The sequence below is a fragment of the Chanodichthys erythropterus genome, chromosome 10, assembly GCF_024489055.1.
Source record: "Chanodichthys erythropterus isolate Z2021 chromosome 10, ASM2448905v1, whole genome shotgun sequence".
NCBI lineage: Eukaryota > Metazoa > Chordata > Actinopteri > Cypriniformes > Xenocyprididae > Chanodichthys > Chanodichthys erythropterus.
The window spans coordinates 12,652,044-12,668,740 of NC_090230.1; the positions used below are offsets into that span (position 1 = coordinate 12,652,044).

At 39.8% G+C, this 16,697-nt stretch overlaps 1 protein-coding gene across 5 annotated transcripts in view; it reads right to left on the minus strand.

Annotated features, from left to right (window-relative positions):
- The window catches only part of nfia (nuclear factor I/A), a 133,773-nt gene that overhangs the window by 33,531 nt on the left and 83,545 nt on the right, over nt 1-16,697 (minus strand). For 2 of the 5 annotated variants that reach the window (XM_067396070.1, XM_067396073.1), the window contains exons 4-7: nt 13,564-13,638; nt 6,435-6,552; nt 4,577-4,704; nt 2,637-2,687 (exon numbers count right to left, since the gene is read on the minus strand). In XM_067396070.1, the coding sequence (XP_067252171.1) occupies nt 2,637-2,687; nt 4,577-4,704; nt 6,435-6,552; nt 13,564-13,638 (372 nt within the window). Of the gene's footprint in view, nt 1-2,372; nt 2,478-2,636; nt 2,688-4,576; nt 4,705-6,434; nt 6,553-13,563; nt 13,639-16,697 lie in introns of those variants that run through there. The other 3 variants (XM_067396072.1, XM_067396074.1, XM_067396075.1) reach the window with 2 other exon arrangements.

Below are 16,697 nucleotides of genomic sequence, written 5' to 3' on the forward strand. Positions count from 1 at the left end.
TATTTCAAATACATAGATCAAAATCAGTGAAAATATCTCAAATTTATATAGATATTAAATATTTATCTACATTAAAAAATATATAGATATTAAATATTATATTGTCATTCAGTTAGATTTCGAGATATATATATATATATATATATATATATATATATATATATATATATATATATATATATATATATATATATATATATATATATATATATATTTGTGTGTGTGATTTATGAGGACACAAATTTGTATAATGACATGGGTATTACACTGGTATTTCGGAGTAAACATGAAACATGAGGACATTTTATGAGTCCTCATATTTAAAATAGCTTTAAAAACCTACTAAACAATTTTTTATTAAAATGTCAAAATGCAGAATGTTTTCTGTGATGGGTAGGTTTAGGAGTAGGGGGATAGAATGTACAGTTTGTACAGTATTAAAAACCATTACGCCTATGGAATGCCCTCACTGGGCAAAAAATGTTCCAAGCCCAAAATGGCTTAACACTAAGCTTTTAATGGTCTTAACCACAAATGATTGGTCAGAAAATTAGCAAAATTTAAGTAAATGCACTACTTAAAAAGCCATTGCTGTCTCAGGAAAACATCAAATAGGAAAGTTTTTGGCAGAATATGGGAAGTTGTGTGTGGAGTGATGAATAAAAAATGAAACACCAGTTGCATGGTGATGCTCCAGAGCGCTGTCTTCAAAAATCTGCTGAGAAATGTAATAATAAATGCATCTCTACCACAGCGAAGCATTGAGGAAGAGGTGTCATTGTGTGGAGCCTTTTAGCTACTGCTATTGGTGAACTACTTCACTGAGAAAAATCATTCAATGCTTTGAGTACAGGAGAATATTGCAGAATGGCTTGTTTCCCACCAATTAAAAAAATGTTATCTAAAGAGGAATTATCAGATGTTATTAACAAGACCAAACTCAACCCAAATTGCAAAGACAACCAAGAAGTGGCTTGAGAAAAAGTCCATCAGGCTCATGTTTTGGCCCCATCAGAGTCCAGATATGAACCCTATATTGAATATTTGGTCTCACATTAAACTCAAACGAACTGGTGGACATTTTTCAACTTCTCATGAACTGTTTAAAGCCATCAACATTGAGTGGAACAACAGTGACTCTTCTTGCTGTAAAGAGATGGAAGGCTATTCCGTGCTAAGTTACTTTATCTACAGTATTTGCAATTCTTGCTAATTTCCTGACCAGCGATTTGTGCTTAAAATGGTTGAGACCATTAAAGAACCCATACATTTTTTTTGCCCAAGAGTTTTATTATTGAATTTTTTATTGGATGTTAAATTTGAATGTTAAAATCATTTGTACATTTTTATTTTTAGCTTTTGAGTAGGTGGCGAGGGCTATGACTGCAGTACTCTATCTGCGCTGACACTCGGCTACGTGGGGTGAGCAGAATGATAGGTAGACGTCACCCCGTGGTCCCTACACCGGCCTATCACCTGACACCCGCTACCTGAGCAATGACAAGCATGCTGCTGCCGCGGACATACTTTCGAAAGGCTGGCTAATTTTAAACACATAGCGAAGGTCTCCGCTATCAAATAAAGATAGGAGAGGCCCACACACATATATAAACACAAACACACAACCAATACACACGGGGTAAATTCATGGAAAGGAATACAAATCAAACAGATGGCAGGCATAACAAGAGCTCGAGATGTCAAGTCTTTTTGATGTTCAACACCACGGCTGAAAAATGGATGCAAGCGGCTGATTGGACGAGAAATGTGATCCTGTCATGGACGAGCGAGTGATCCGGAGGTCAAATCACACTCACTTTCTCTCTCACCCTCTTAGTTTACTCGCACATTCCCTCTCACATTCGAGCAAACACACACTGGAACAGACTCTCACTTGCTTGCTGCCGAAGCAACCGTGAAAAGCACTTAATAGTCAGACACAGCTCTACATCGCACTCCTCCATATTCCCCATTTGTATCGTCTTATTTCACATTTAAATATGTTAGGGATGTGTCAGAAATGTGGACTAGTCAACTAATGGTCCAATAACCAAGTAGCTGGATATATATATATATATATATATATATATATATATATATATATATATATATATATATATATATATATATAAAAAAAACATTTTACAGGACTTCTGTACAACTGGTTTTGAAAAAAACATACTTTTTAGAGGACTTCTGTATGACTAGTTTTGAAAATAATACTTTTGCACATCCCTAATATAATAATCACAACTTCTTTAGACATTGCGTCCTCAAAAACACAAAGACACATCACTTTAATGCAGTTAACGCAACATTTCCAGATGCACCATTTATGGATGTAGATGACATCATGCACACATACAAATCATAGGGGTATCATGGGGCAGGGGGGTGCATGTCATTTCACGGGAAACATTCTTCAGATTTTTTCTGTTCCTTTTTTTTTGCGGTAAATGTGGCTGTGGGGGGAAAAGCTGGTGGGGGAAAGAAAATCATCTGAATTGAACAACACCAAAAAATAAGATACGAAACAACGACGACGACAAAACTAGACAGCACAATGGACGAGCTCCTTTTTTTGGGTGGGGTGGGAAGGTGAGGTGTGAAGGGTGACAACATTGATGTAGTTTTACCTTGTCTTGAGATGAACGAACTAGCTAGCGAGCCACGCAGTTTATATCCAGCTTTGAAAGACAAGGAAGGAGGAGAAAGAAACAAGGAGGGACAAAAGAACAAAAAAGGCAGGGTGAATAAGAGGTGTAGAAGCAAATGTGCAATACCTTAGCAGTTCAACCATTCATGTCAGATATGATGTGTCCAGAACCTGCCAGACAGCCACACACTCAGATTACACACACACATACACACACTTTGTCTTAGGGTTTTCTTCTCTGAATTTTCCTAAATTCCTTCACTGTCTGACTGTATTCTTCCACAGGTAGTGCTCTGTAAACAAAATATGTCTACACAGCAAATAAACTCAAAGAATTCACAACGTTTTATTATAATAGTGTTCTCTTTATAATGTGATGTATATGACTGTCCCAGTCATAGTCATTAATGTTGTGCATTGCTGTTTGAACTGGGTGCACTGAAGAGCTGAATGAACACCGGTAAACTTAAGAGCTTTGCTAGCGGGTTATTTAACTCAACCAATCGCATCCTTTATGAGATTAAATCCATTGTGTAATTTTCATAGCGTTTCATCTGTAATATTATATATGTAATAATATTTAATATAAAATTTCATACATATACACATTTAAAACATTATTTATGTTATATACTTCTATGATATTATAATATAAAACTATTAAATATTTTAAAAATATTTTAATATATAAAATAAGTTAAAATAGTGAAATATATGTCTATACTTAAAATAAAGATAATATTAATCTAAAAATATAATATAATAATATAATATTAAGTAGTATGAAATATAATTATATAAATGTAAGATGTATTTTTTATATTAATATAATATTTTATATAATTTATATATTTTATTTTTTGATTAATAATTTATGAAATACAAAAATATTCTATATTAAATAATTTACAATTAAAATAAATTTAATCTATAATATTTAAATATTATATTTCTGATTAAATTTATCAAGTTAAAATTCATTCATTGTAAATTTCCCAGATTTCCTCTAAAAATCTGTGCGGAAAGCGTGAAAAACTTCTGGGCAGTGTAATTAACAGTGTAATAAACAAATCACCTTTTGACTCAGTAAATCATAAGTCATTACTTTCATTGTGTTTCTTCCAGAACTGGTACTAAATGCCTGTTGGAACTATAAAGTACCAAAAGAATCAGTAAATTAATCATTAAAGAACTAGAATCTTTAAGTGCAACTGGAATCAGAATCATTCAGCTCCTTCAATGATTCTCTTAATCATGCCCACTTAGCTTTAGCTCTGTCCTGACCTGGCTATAATATGTGATGCATGTTTTCACTCTATCTCTGTCCACTATGCGGTGTCTGTTTCTAATATGGAGGGAGAGCGAGTCTTGATTGAAGATGCTTTGGAGCAGGACAGATTTACAGTCCTCTGCTCTGTGGCAATGCGGCGGGGTTCATAGGACACTTGCACGTGTTCCAGGATGAATCAGCACTCAACATTCAAATCCACACACATACCCTTCATACATTGTTAGCATTATTAGTAGACACATGGATATGAAGTTAAATGAGCCTGTATCTATAAGCAATCTATGGTTAACTTCTGAGATGGACTGAGGGGGGCAGGCGCTGTAAATCTTTAAAAAAGAAAAACAAATGAGGTGCCATTTGAGTTTGAGGGTGCCATCTCCGAAATGTCATGCCCGTAGAGACGGATCAGAGATGCTGAAACCCCTCCCCCAAAAAAAGAAGAAGAAGAAACAGAAATAATCCCCACACAGCTGTTGCCGTCCCACAACCAGCACACACCACAGGATGCACAAACACACACACAGCAGATCCGATCGCTCGCTCTCCACCCGCAACCCCACAGTGTGAGAGACTGTGAATATATGTGTGTGTGTGTTTGTGTGAGGCTGGCTTTCAGGGTGGACGGTTACCTGGCTCCACTTCATGCCAGCTGCTGGCTTGGCTGCCGCTGCCAGGCGAGCGTCCCTGACCTGGGTAGTAGGACTCCTCTCCCGGGCTGTCCACCTCATCCTCCATGCATTTGATACGCTTTGCAGAACTGTGTGACAAAAAAAGAGACATAAAAGAGAAATAAAATCAAATGCATTTCATTCTGATATAGGCAACATTAAACGGCATTCAGAAAGCATTTAATGTCTTAATGTGATGTATTTTAGGGACGGGGCTTGATTTTACCAATTGAGGATGTGATTGGATAATGAAAAGTGTTATGATATTATTTATTATCATTGTTTTTTTCCTCACCCACACTATTCTGTAAATAATACATCTTTTATTAAAGAGATCCATATGTTAAAATGTTTTTTAATAAATTATTAAAAATATGAAAAAATTCACGTCAATAAATATAATCTATAAATAAAAATAGCAAGTGATATATATATATATATATATATATATATATATATATATATATATATATATATATATATATATATATATACACACACACACACAGCTTTGTTTACAGAAGAAAGGTTATTTGAGGCAAAAAAAGTTGTTTCAATGAAAGATTACAATTTTGTTTTAGAATAGATATAATTAGTGTAGAATTATGTCTGGTTTACTATCTTTATGGGGACTCTCCATAGACGTAATGGTTTTTATACTGTACTGTATATTCTATTCCCTTACACTATCCCTACCCCCAAACCTACCCATCACAGAAAACTTTCTGCATTTTTTTTTACATTTTCCAAAAAAAAAAAAAAAAAACCTCAGTCTGTATGATTTATAAGCTTGTTTCCTCATAGGGACCTCAATTTAGTTCCCCACGGTGATACGAGTCCCCATGAGTCTGTGTTCATTCAGGTTGAAGTCCCCATCGGGATAAAAAAAACAAAAAAAAAAACATGAACACACACACACATTAAAGAAGTGAGGAATCACTGGAGGCTGGTGGTCATGTGTGTGTGAGTTATCTGCTGTAAGCTGAGCTCTGACATTTATTTGTTAATGTAAGGCCTACTGGTGTTTTTCACTCATAATCGCTTAATTAGTTTCTAGCATGCAGCCACACACAGGGTCCTTATTCCAGATGTTTGCTTTGGCAGGCCTGGCTGAAGAGGCCACTGAAGCATGTGGGCAGACGCACACATGTACACACACACAGATGCATGTGAGCGTGCACACATGGGCTCAAAAACCTGCGAGTTAGTGCTCTAAACTACAATGTTGTGCATCAAAGGCACTTATAATGCCCCACAACAATGTAACGTCCACTTACTGATGAGTGCATTCTGTCATATTCAACAAATGTACTTCATGGAAATGACTAATGAACATACACATGATGATTGTTGTATTTTCCAATGTGCGTTACATATTCACACAAATGTTTATGTACTTCTGTGTTTGTTGTTGATTTTAGGTATGCTGTGTTATGTAAAAGTGACAGCGAAATTTGCCCCATAAGTGAAATCACAGTGACTGCTTATACGCTGCGTTTCAGCTGTGCACACACACGTGTCCAAACATACACGCATCTGTCCACACACCTTGTGTGCGGGGGTGCCACGTAGTGCGGTTTAACATTGGGGACCAGCGTCTGTGTGTCTCTGTGTGTGTGTGCACGTGACTGGCCTGTAGGCTGAGCGGGTGGCGGAGGGAGAAGGTTCCAGGTGGACACACATATGCTGGAAGCTTGTGTAGCTCAGACTCCTGCAGCCTCTTCGAACGCTCAGCCAACACATCAATCTCTGCCTTGGCTGATTAATTAAGACTCAGAGTGAAGGAGAGAGAGTGTGTGCGTGACTTTTGAATGCATACCTGCTAGAAGAAGTGCTGGGTAGGGGGCGCCTCATGGCCCCAGGGCTCATACTGTAGTAGGAAGAGCTGTCCAAGTCTGCCAACGAGAAGTTGGGCCCCGTCCCTGCTGCAATGGGCGCTGCCACACACAAAAAAGAGAACAAATGTCAATAACTGTGATTAAAAGTCAACTGTGAAAAACAATCTGAAGCATCAGATCTTTTACTACTTTTACTAAAAAAAAGTAAAATTAAAGTTAAAGTCCTTTTTGGAGCAAGTTAGTTCACTCAACAGCCATCTTGGCTGTATGGCAAGCTTACATTTCAATTACAAATCAACAATAAAATCTGACAACAACAGTATCATAAACTGCTGATTTAGCTCACACCAAACACATTTTTCTTGTTAGTCTAGCTTAAAATAAAACCTTCAAAGATAGATAGACAGACAGACAGACAGACAGATAGATAGATAGATAGATAGATAGATAGATAGATAGATAGATAGATAGATAGATAGATAGATAGATAGACAGACAGACACAGACAGACAGACAGACAGACAGATAGATAGATAGATAGAAAAAGACAGACAGACAGACAGACAGACAGACAGACAGATAGATAGATAGATAGATAGATAGATAGATAGATAGATAGATAGATAGATAGATAGATAGATAGATAGATAGATAGATAGATAGATAGATAGATAGATAGATAGATAGATAGATAGATAGATAGATAGATAGAAAATGTTAACACACAATTGCTTAAATACTTGTACTGGTTACAAAACTTTCCTTCCAGAGCGAGTTGCCACAAGCTGCAAATCCCCCTTGCCCCTTTCTGTAGGTCATCGGTGAGCAGCGCTCTATCAAACGCCTTTGTCATACAGTACATAAAGCCGTGATGCCTCTTTATATTCATGGTGACTGAGACCACTATTTTTTGATGAGGACAGCACGAATGTGTAAGAGAGCGGCCCTGGTCCTGCATACCTAATAAGCCAGGCCCAGGCGTAAAGAGAGAGATGTATGTATGTGTGTGTGTGTGTGGGGGGGGGGGGGGGAGTCGGGCGGACGTCAGCGTGGAAGACTGTGATAGACACGGTAATGGGCTGCCTAATTAACATTGGAAGAGGACACAGCTAAAGGGGCAAGTTGGACCAAGGGAGGGAGAGAGAGCCGGTGCACTAGCCAACAAGCTAAAAGTTGGATACGTAGGAAGTGAGAAAGGAAGTGCTATAATTTCTGAGTCATCTCTTTATGTTAACTTTTTTTTGGAGGGGGGTGGGCGGTCCTTTGCTCTAATAGAAGTGGTGGCACGGATTATTTATGACAAGCAGTAAAGCCGGCTGCATTTGCATGGCTAATAGTAGGATGTGAAGTAATTTGTGTGAGAGCTAACCTGGGCACTGGGCTGCAGTAACTCAGCCGGCCCTCGACGCGCACACACATACACACTTGCGCCGAGCGGCTGGCCCTGCTGCTGCAGTTTGGGTAGAAAAATGACCACACTGCAGTCTGTCTGACTGGAATGGAAATCAATCATAAAGGTAATCCGCAGTCTCTACCTCTTAAAGGCTTTATCAAGTGCTTTCGCTTGGAGGATTCCAAATGAAGCCTGTGGCTATCAGGCCGGCATTGATCTCTCTCTCTCGTCTCTCCTTTCCCTTCTGTTCTCTCTCACTCTGATCTTTACTGCTTTACCTTTCAAGTTGCTGGGCGCAAAGTACATTAGCAAAATGTTTCAATCTATTCTATTTACTTAGTGCAGAGGAATGGCAGTGCAGTGTGAGACTTTACTTAGCTATGCATCGGGGACAAATAAAAACGGCCACATTAGTTCGCTAAACCTGACAAAAACTCCCTTGGGGGATGTCAACAAAGGTAATTTTATCATTTATTAGATGACAGAAAAAGGAAATCTTAATATAAAAATATTTTTAAATTACATACAAATTTGAATTAAATATCTCCAATATTTACAGATATGGTACAGATATATCATGCATCCCTGCTTAAACATGTAGTAAGTTTTGTAGATAGCAAGGTAAAAGTGTAGTAAAAGAGAACCAGTCAAAAGATTTCAGACTGAAGGCCAGCAAGATACAGGAAGTTTGTTGTTGGGACAGTAAAGTGACCGAGTCTACTGGATGTGGCAGAGGTTTTTTGGTGTAGTCTCTTGTCTCAAGGGTTGAAAATCCCTCTTAACATACACACACAAACAGACATACTCCTCCCCTCCACCCAAACACTGGCCACTAAAGCTTCTACAAAAGCTGGGGAGGCTATTCATTTGAAAAGAGCAGGGGGAGGAGGAAGAGAAAGAGAGAGAAAAAAAATCGGCTTTTGTTCAGGCCGGATTTTCAAATTGAAGCATTTGACAACAAAGGCAGTAGCAATCAACTTCAAAAACCCTGGACGTCTGTTCACCCCTTCTTGCCTCCGCCTTACTCCTCATCGCTTTATTGAGTGAGAGGACTGTGGCGTGATGGGATCTCATCTAGAGCTGGTCTGAAGTTGGTGAGCTTTGACAGGTCTTCAGTGGGGTTTTCTGCTGGATCAGCTCCTGTGTGGTTATAGACCTACAGCATAGGTTCAGAGTTCTCAGTCTGGAGAAGAAGGTTCGCATGGGGCCAGACCTTATGCGTTCACTGTAAAGTTTCCCATCAAATCAAATGAGGAGAGAAGGCAGCAGGAACCTCGCTGGAGGAGTCTGCAGGTCAGTGTCCAGTTGACGGAGGTTAAGAAGTAGAAGAGAATGTAGTCCTGGACTCAGCATATTACTACTGTTAAAAACACTGTGAAGAACAGGACTAATAATCAGCAGGTTGCTTGATTGACACCTGCAATGAGTGAGCTATGTGCTATGATCATTGTGCACTACATGTCACTTAAAGTACATCAATGATCATCTTTATCCTTAACTTTATTAACGTGAAAATGTAGGGCATCTCGCGGCAAGCTAGCGTTTATAAGATTCAATCCCTGTGTGTGTATTTCGCTGCAGATGGCACTGCCCACTGGCAGGCTTTGGCCCAGTGTTGGCACAGTGCTGACAAGACTGGTGGGCGTATCCCCACCGGTGCTGCTCGGCAGTGTCTCTGTCGCGGCGGCCCCTCTCCTACTCCATAATTCATCTGCTCCCCCTGTTCGGTCATATGGCTTAATGGTGCGTGCCAGCGCCCGGCCTTCACCCAGGGATTTCCAGGTGTCCCTGCCCCTGGACCACACTGCCTTGTTGCTTGCCAACATTTCTGCGAGGCTCTTGCAGGCGCACTAATAACAATAACCTCATCCTAATCCTGTATCCTCTCCTGTCTCTTTCTGTAGCCCTCGCAATCTCCTCTGGAGAGGCTCTGAGTGGGCGGCAGCAACAGTAAAACTGGCTCACATACAAGTCCTCTTGCTCACCTGAGCTTGACGGTGTGCCAAGCTGTGAAGTGACAGTGTCTGACTTCATACAGAGGCCAGCTGTAGTGAAAAAACAAACTCTAGGTAATAGAGGCTCTTCCTGGGAACATTTAAGAACACAGACACTGTAAGACTCAACAAGGTAGAAGGGAATAGCTGATGAAGGAGGAGCAGAGGGAGGGAGGAGGATATGGAAAGGTGGACCCAATCTCCGAAATTACCCCAGCTTGGTATCGACTGGCCAATTATGTGGAGTTCCATTTACAAAAACGTAGCTGTAGCGGCTAACTTTATGGAGACTTTCATTTCGCTCTCCCCTACTCCCAACCGCCCCTCCTTCTCTCTCTCGTTCCCTTCCTCTCCTTTTTTGTGTGGTGCTTTAATAGGATATTGATCGACAGAAGCAGATTCGATTGGGCTGCCACTGAATTGTGTAATGGGTGCACAAAGCCAAGGTCATAGTGTATAGTCAGGGAAGAGCTAAGGCAGCCCGTTGTCCATTCAATATCACGACCTTTCATCTTCTGAACGGGCACGAGCCTGCACTCAACCCCTTCCCCATTCGCTTAAATAAATCTGCCAGACGCTCCCACACAGAAGCCCCGATGGAACTCCTCTGGGCAATTCATAAGCCACTTCAGTACACCTCTTCTACCCATCTTCCAATCTGGTGCACTTACCCTATTCACTTCAATCAACAGCATCATCTCGGTACCTTCCACAAAGCTACCAAAGTCATGAGTGTGCATGCATACAGCACTTTAATTCACAGCCACTCCATCGGGAGCAATCCTGTTAGAGGACTTATGCTAACTGTGGGCTTTGCTGACTGCTGAACTTCTTAGATGGTATTGCCCATTAAAGAGGGAAAGAGGTTGATGCAGGAGGGTGAGACAGTCAACTCTCCCGCCATTCCGCAGAGGGTGGAACATGATGTAGAGTTTTCAAGAATTTCTGCTGAGGTGATTTGTGGATCATTGTTGTGAATTACTGCAAAATTCAGATTTGAAGAACTGGCTCCCTTTTGATTCACGAGTGTGAATTTGAATGAATGGGCCATGGCCCAAATAAACTTGAATTGGAATTATAATAGAAATTCTAGGAAGGGGGTTTACAGAATTGAATGAAATTCAACAAAAGTGATGCATTCTGGGAAATCTATCTATCTATCTATCTATCTATCTATCTATCTATCTATCTATCTATCTATCTATCTATCTATCTATCTATCTATCTATCTATCTATCTATCTATCTATCTATCTATCTATCTATCTATCTATCTATCTATCTATCTATCTGTCTGTCTATCTATCTATCTTCAAGGTTTCAAATGTTTTTTAAAAATTCAAACAAGCGAACATTCAAAATTTGTGTTGACATCTTTTGTGGGCCACGGTGGAAGAATTTCCCAGAATGCATTACCTGTGTTGAATTTCTTTGAATGGCACTTCACTAAATTCTTCTTCCTGTGGGACTCAAGTGTAATATGCTCTTTAGACCCACATTGGCAACCCCCTGCCGACTAAAAGCCACTGGACTGTGGAGAGGAGAGGAGAATAAAGAGAATTATGGGAAAAAGAGAGCAGAACACTTTGATTTGAATTGAACATCCAGCATATGCCACCCAGCATTTGCTTTTCTTCTCAGTGTGTCACAGATGTTAGGATAAAAGCCAATCTCTCTGCAGAGCTGGATCAATTATGCATATTCCTTAATCTTGTTACCATCATACGCCAGGAGTTCTGATGCAGCACAGTACTGGCTGAGTTTTAATATCTGTCTTCCTCTCTCTCTCCCGATACCCTTCATCATTTTCCACATCCATCACATCCTTTTGCACCACCTCACACATGCATGCTGGACTCACGTTGACCCCTGCATTTCCTTCCTCCCGTCTGCTGTCACGCCGCCAGAATGTGGTGGCACCCAAATGTTTGTTTTCTCCAGACGCTGTCTTTGCGTTGGCAGGCACTTTGAGGGTTTTTGAAGGCAGACTGTGAGGTGAGACCACGGTGGGCTCTTTGCCCGGGCCCCATGACACCCTCTTCTTCTCTCCTTTGCCCGGGATTAGGTCACGAAGGAGTGTGATCAATGCACCTTTGATCAGAAGGCTCCAGCGAGTGCTGACAGGCGCTTTGGATCGGCTATTGTTAGCGGGTATCGACAGGCACGTATGGATCGTGCTGCGCTCTGTCACTCTCCACCGTGGACGTCTGCAATTTTTAAAGGTCACGTTTTCTACTCCCTTCCCATCCTCCCTCCTTGCTACATGCCTCCTCGGGAAAATCTGCTTTCCTTCTTCTTTATTTTGTCTTAATCATTCTATCAATCTGGGAATTACTTGTTTGTTTTCTCAAGTTGTGAAAATACTTGCCTTCTCGCTTTCTTCACTTTACTAAAATATATAACATCTGAAAAACTGCATCCTCATAACTGTACAATTTATTTACGGATAACAAAATCAGAGCTTTAAAAGAGACATTAAAAAGGCTGCACAAAAGAAAAACTTAGTTTGTACTTTAGAGAGTCCAAGTATGGTTGAACCGCACTGCACTGAAGAACTTTCAGCTGACTGGTGCATTTCGCTGGTGTTTCGATTTCTAATGAGTGGAGGGATAGTGGATTCAGCCCATTGTTCAGAAAACAGCAGTGAGAAACCGGAGAAGCTTTCCTCCAGCACACTGGTTAATCACTAGCTCATCCTACCTTTGGGCTGAATTTAAGGTGTTTGAACAAGGGTGCTTCAGATGTTGTGGTTTTAATCTGCTGCTGGTCTCATGTACAGGAGAAGCAGGTCTAAGAGAACCTTTTTGATGATAAATATCATGAATCATTAATTTATAAATATCATATACATTTGGGGGAAGTCACACCACATGACATGAACTAAAATGTTTTTTCAAAATGACTTTAATTCAGAATTTAAAAACACGTTCATGTGATGTATTCAAGTTGTTATAATCAATAACTGCATTTTTGGGATTTTTTTTTTTTAAATAAGTGTAATAGTGTAATAACTGGACTAAATAACTTTTGTAACTATATTTGTAATGTATATTTTATTTTATAAAATCCAGTGTTATTTTATATTTGATTACAGTTTCTGTACCTAAATATCTGAAAATCTAAAAACAATGTTTACTTCAATCGTATCTTTGTTCAGTTGTATTTATTTGTGCAATTGCTAATTTGTTTATTTGTTCTTTTTTTAATTACTGAGTATTTACTTGTCTTTAATAATGCTTGAAATTTATATTAGGCTAGTTGTTTTTGCTATGGTATTTTTAAACCATAGGCAAAATTTCTTGGTTTAAGTGTTCTTTAGTCTGTTGATTTTTGTTCAGCTACAATGAAATATTTTGCAACAAAACTTAATTTCAATAAATGTGAATGATATATATATATTTTTTAACCTTTTTGGAATTGAAATTAGGAATCGATAAGAATCTAAATCAATAAGCAGAATCGGAATCATTCAAATTTAATCATTATCCAACCTCAGTAACCTCACTGACCCATATTTTGTCTTTTTAAACTTTGTTTATAGGTAAAAGAAAACAAATACACCTGTGCAGTAAGACAAAATACACTCGTATTGATATTGTATCTTGAGAAGCAACACTACATAGTAAATTTATCTTGTTTTAAGGACTTTTGGATATTTTAACTGATAAAAAAAAACAAAAATAGGAATATTTTTTCAATGGACAATGAGTTGAGGAGAGCTTACTCTGTGAGACTCGCACAAGCTCAGAGACGGTGAAGACACCTGATGTGACGAAACTGTCCTGGAAGCCAAGGTGCCCTAGGAGACAAAATGAAAGAGGAGGAAAAACTGTTATCGGAATGAACATGACAACACATAGGAAAGATAACCTTATTGTCAATAACACACTCACTCACACACACACACACACAGTCCCAGTCCCAGAGAGAAGGGAATAGGGAGTGTTTAGAGTGACACAGAGGGTAAAGCACATCTGGACTTGTTCCCATTAGTGTCTGCAGTACAGTGGGGCAGAGGCATGGTGCGATGCAGCACACACATAAACAGAGATGCATAGGATGCCCAAGAAATCACTGTTCACTATGAGCTTATATGATTTTTAAGTATGATATGTGGTGGTATCTCAGTCAAACACATTCTTTGTGCGGCAGACAGAAGTTGGTTGCTTCTTTCAGCAGACAGACCACAATTACTGTGTTCATTGTGCTGACTACGGCTGAGCCAGGACCTGCCACACATCTTGCGGGCTGCTGCTCTTCTGGAGGAACCCATATCAGCCTCAGATTCAACCACAGACAACCAGACGACCCTAAATGTCCTACCATTCAACACCACAGAATCAAAAAATGCAGTCAGCGTGGACTGCATATCCCGTAATGACCTGCTCTGACATATTGTGGCAAAAACTGCTGATATGGCAAGGTTAATCATCAAAAGTTAGACACAAGCTTACAATGTTCTACATACAGTATGCACTTGATTAGAATTAACTAGATTGCAATTGAAATGTAGCAGTTGCAGAAGAGAGAACTGTACGATAAGATGTTAATGTGCAAATATGGTTCAGTTTTGGAACTGAGAAATGCCTTTTTTCATCACTGGACTGTAGTAGTGTGACTTCCACAACTTAAATCGGCACAATGCCAGATGATTTTGTCTCATACAGCTGCTCTGTTATTTGGTCATACAGATAAGAGTAAGACATCATTTGAAACAGGTCTGTTTTTATTTGTGTACACTCACAATAAAAACAAAACATTGTACTTTTGTAAAATAAAGGAAAAAAACAGGATGCCGCTTTCTGCCATCCCGGTTTCCTTTCCGTGAAGCTTATGGAGCGCGTCATACATGAAGGGCTACGCCACAGTGAAGGGCTAAATGGTGTCAAAACAGCTAAACAGCATCCACCATGCACGGCATCAAAGCAATTAACTGTTTTATGCAAATCCACATGAATGGCCAGTAGCCTACTGCAATGTCCGAGAGCCTCTCCTGTCTCTTGATGTTTCTCATGTGTTTTCAGTCGGTGCAAGCAAGAAAATTTTCTTTCACACGATGCTATGTTCATTGGCATAGTCAAGAATAACTTAAAGAGGTTGCCAACATTTACTAGACTTTGTACTAGCTTTGACTTTCTGAACACTGAGTTTTTCTTGCTTGTGCCCTGAACGGGCCATTCATGTGACTTCTACACACTGTCTACACACCCCGTCAATGTGCAGCTGAATTTTTGTGACTGTATGGACTGTGCACATACAAGAGCGCATGTGTGAGTGACTTGAGCATTTTAAAAGTCCACTAGATAGTGTGTATGCACCGAACATGACTTTCCATGCTCACGGCCAAAGGAGTATACTTTGAAAGGCTTGTGCGCTCTACTAGGCATGAGACAGTGCGAAACGCTGAAAATTAAGTATACCCTAGGCCTTTACTGCACCAAATTGTAGCAGAGTTCACATTGGTAAACTCCATGGCTACAATGAATATGCCCCCCATGTATGTATAGAAAGGGGTGACAAGACAAAACTTGAGTGGAAGTGATGTTAGCTATTAAACAGCTTCCTCTGCTGCTCGGTGGCTGGCGAGCTATAAAACCAACAATAGAAATGAGTTTAGTCTTGACCGGCTGGATGAGGAGACATATAGCATGTGGACGGGCAGAATAATAAATAATAAAAACAGAGAGAGAGAGAGAGAGAGAGAGAAGGAGAGACATAGAGGGAGGGACAGAGGGAGGGGTAATATCTACGGCTCATTGCAAGAGAAAGTGCTGACATGAGCTAAAAGACTGCAGACCCGGAGAGCATTCCTGCACAGATGCCCCTGAGATTGAGAAGAAGTGAGATAGAGTTTGTTCAGGGAGGTATCAGAAGGAGAGGAGATGCATGTTAGAGGACATATGGCAGGAAGTCAAGGTAGATTACAAAACGTCAAAGCGACGAGGACAATGGGCTACAGGGTCGAGAGCGAGAAAGGCAAAAGTCAAAGTTTCCACACAGCTGTACATACTGTGAAACAACAATAATACAGAGCAGAAGTGAGGCGCACCATTACTTGGAAAATGGAGGGATGACGCAATGGAGCTGAGGAGGGAGAGAGTGAACGAACGAAGGAGCCTTCGTCACTAGAATTCCAGTATAGGGAGCATATGCACCCGGAGTTCACTGAGGGCATTTCCATGAGTGCCTCATATAGGGAGGCAGGGGCGAGGGAAGGGGCAGGGCTTCTATATCTCAACATGGATAATCACTCCCAGCTGTGTCCACTTTAGCGCTGCACACACACATGTAGGGAGGGGCCAGGGCTCGCCTTTCACAGCAGCACCGAGACCTCAACGAGCCTCCAGCGCAGCAACAAGAGCACAGAGTGGAACTACACTGGGCCACAAAAGAAGCAAACCTATACTGTATGTGGGTAATTGACAAAAACAAACTTTTTTTATTCCACATCAAGATTTGAGGTGATTTGGTCACTATCCCACAATGTTTTATTGAACTTTTAGTTTCTTTACAGTATGAAACCCATTTAAATGCAATTTTAAAACATGATATTCAAATGAGACAAAAGTGCGGTGCTTGATTTTGTCCATCGAATATTGATTTGATAATGAAAAGTATGTGTCAAGTATAGGAATGTAGCCATTCAAAATTGCTATTTGCTTACATCTTATCTAGTTAGACGCATGGCCTTGGTGATGTCATCAGAGACGGAAAGTTATTGAGAAAGAGGCAGAGCAAGTTTTTAATTTTGATTAAGAATAACAAAGAGTGTTTTTCTCAGAATAACCTGCACTAATCAGGAATGTGATTAAGAAATCAAGAATGAGTAAAACAGGATATTCAATAATAAAAGGGGCG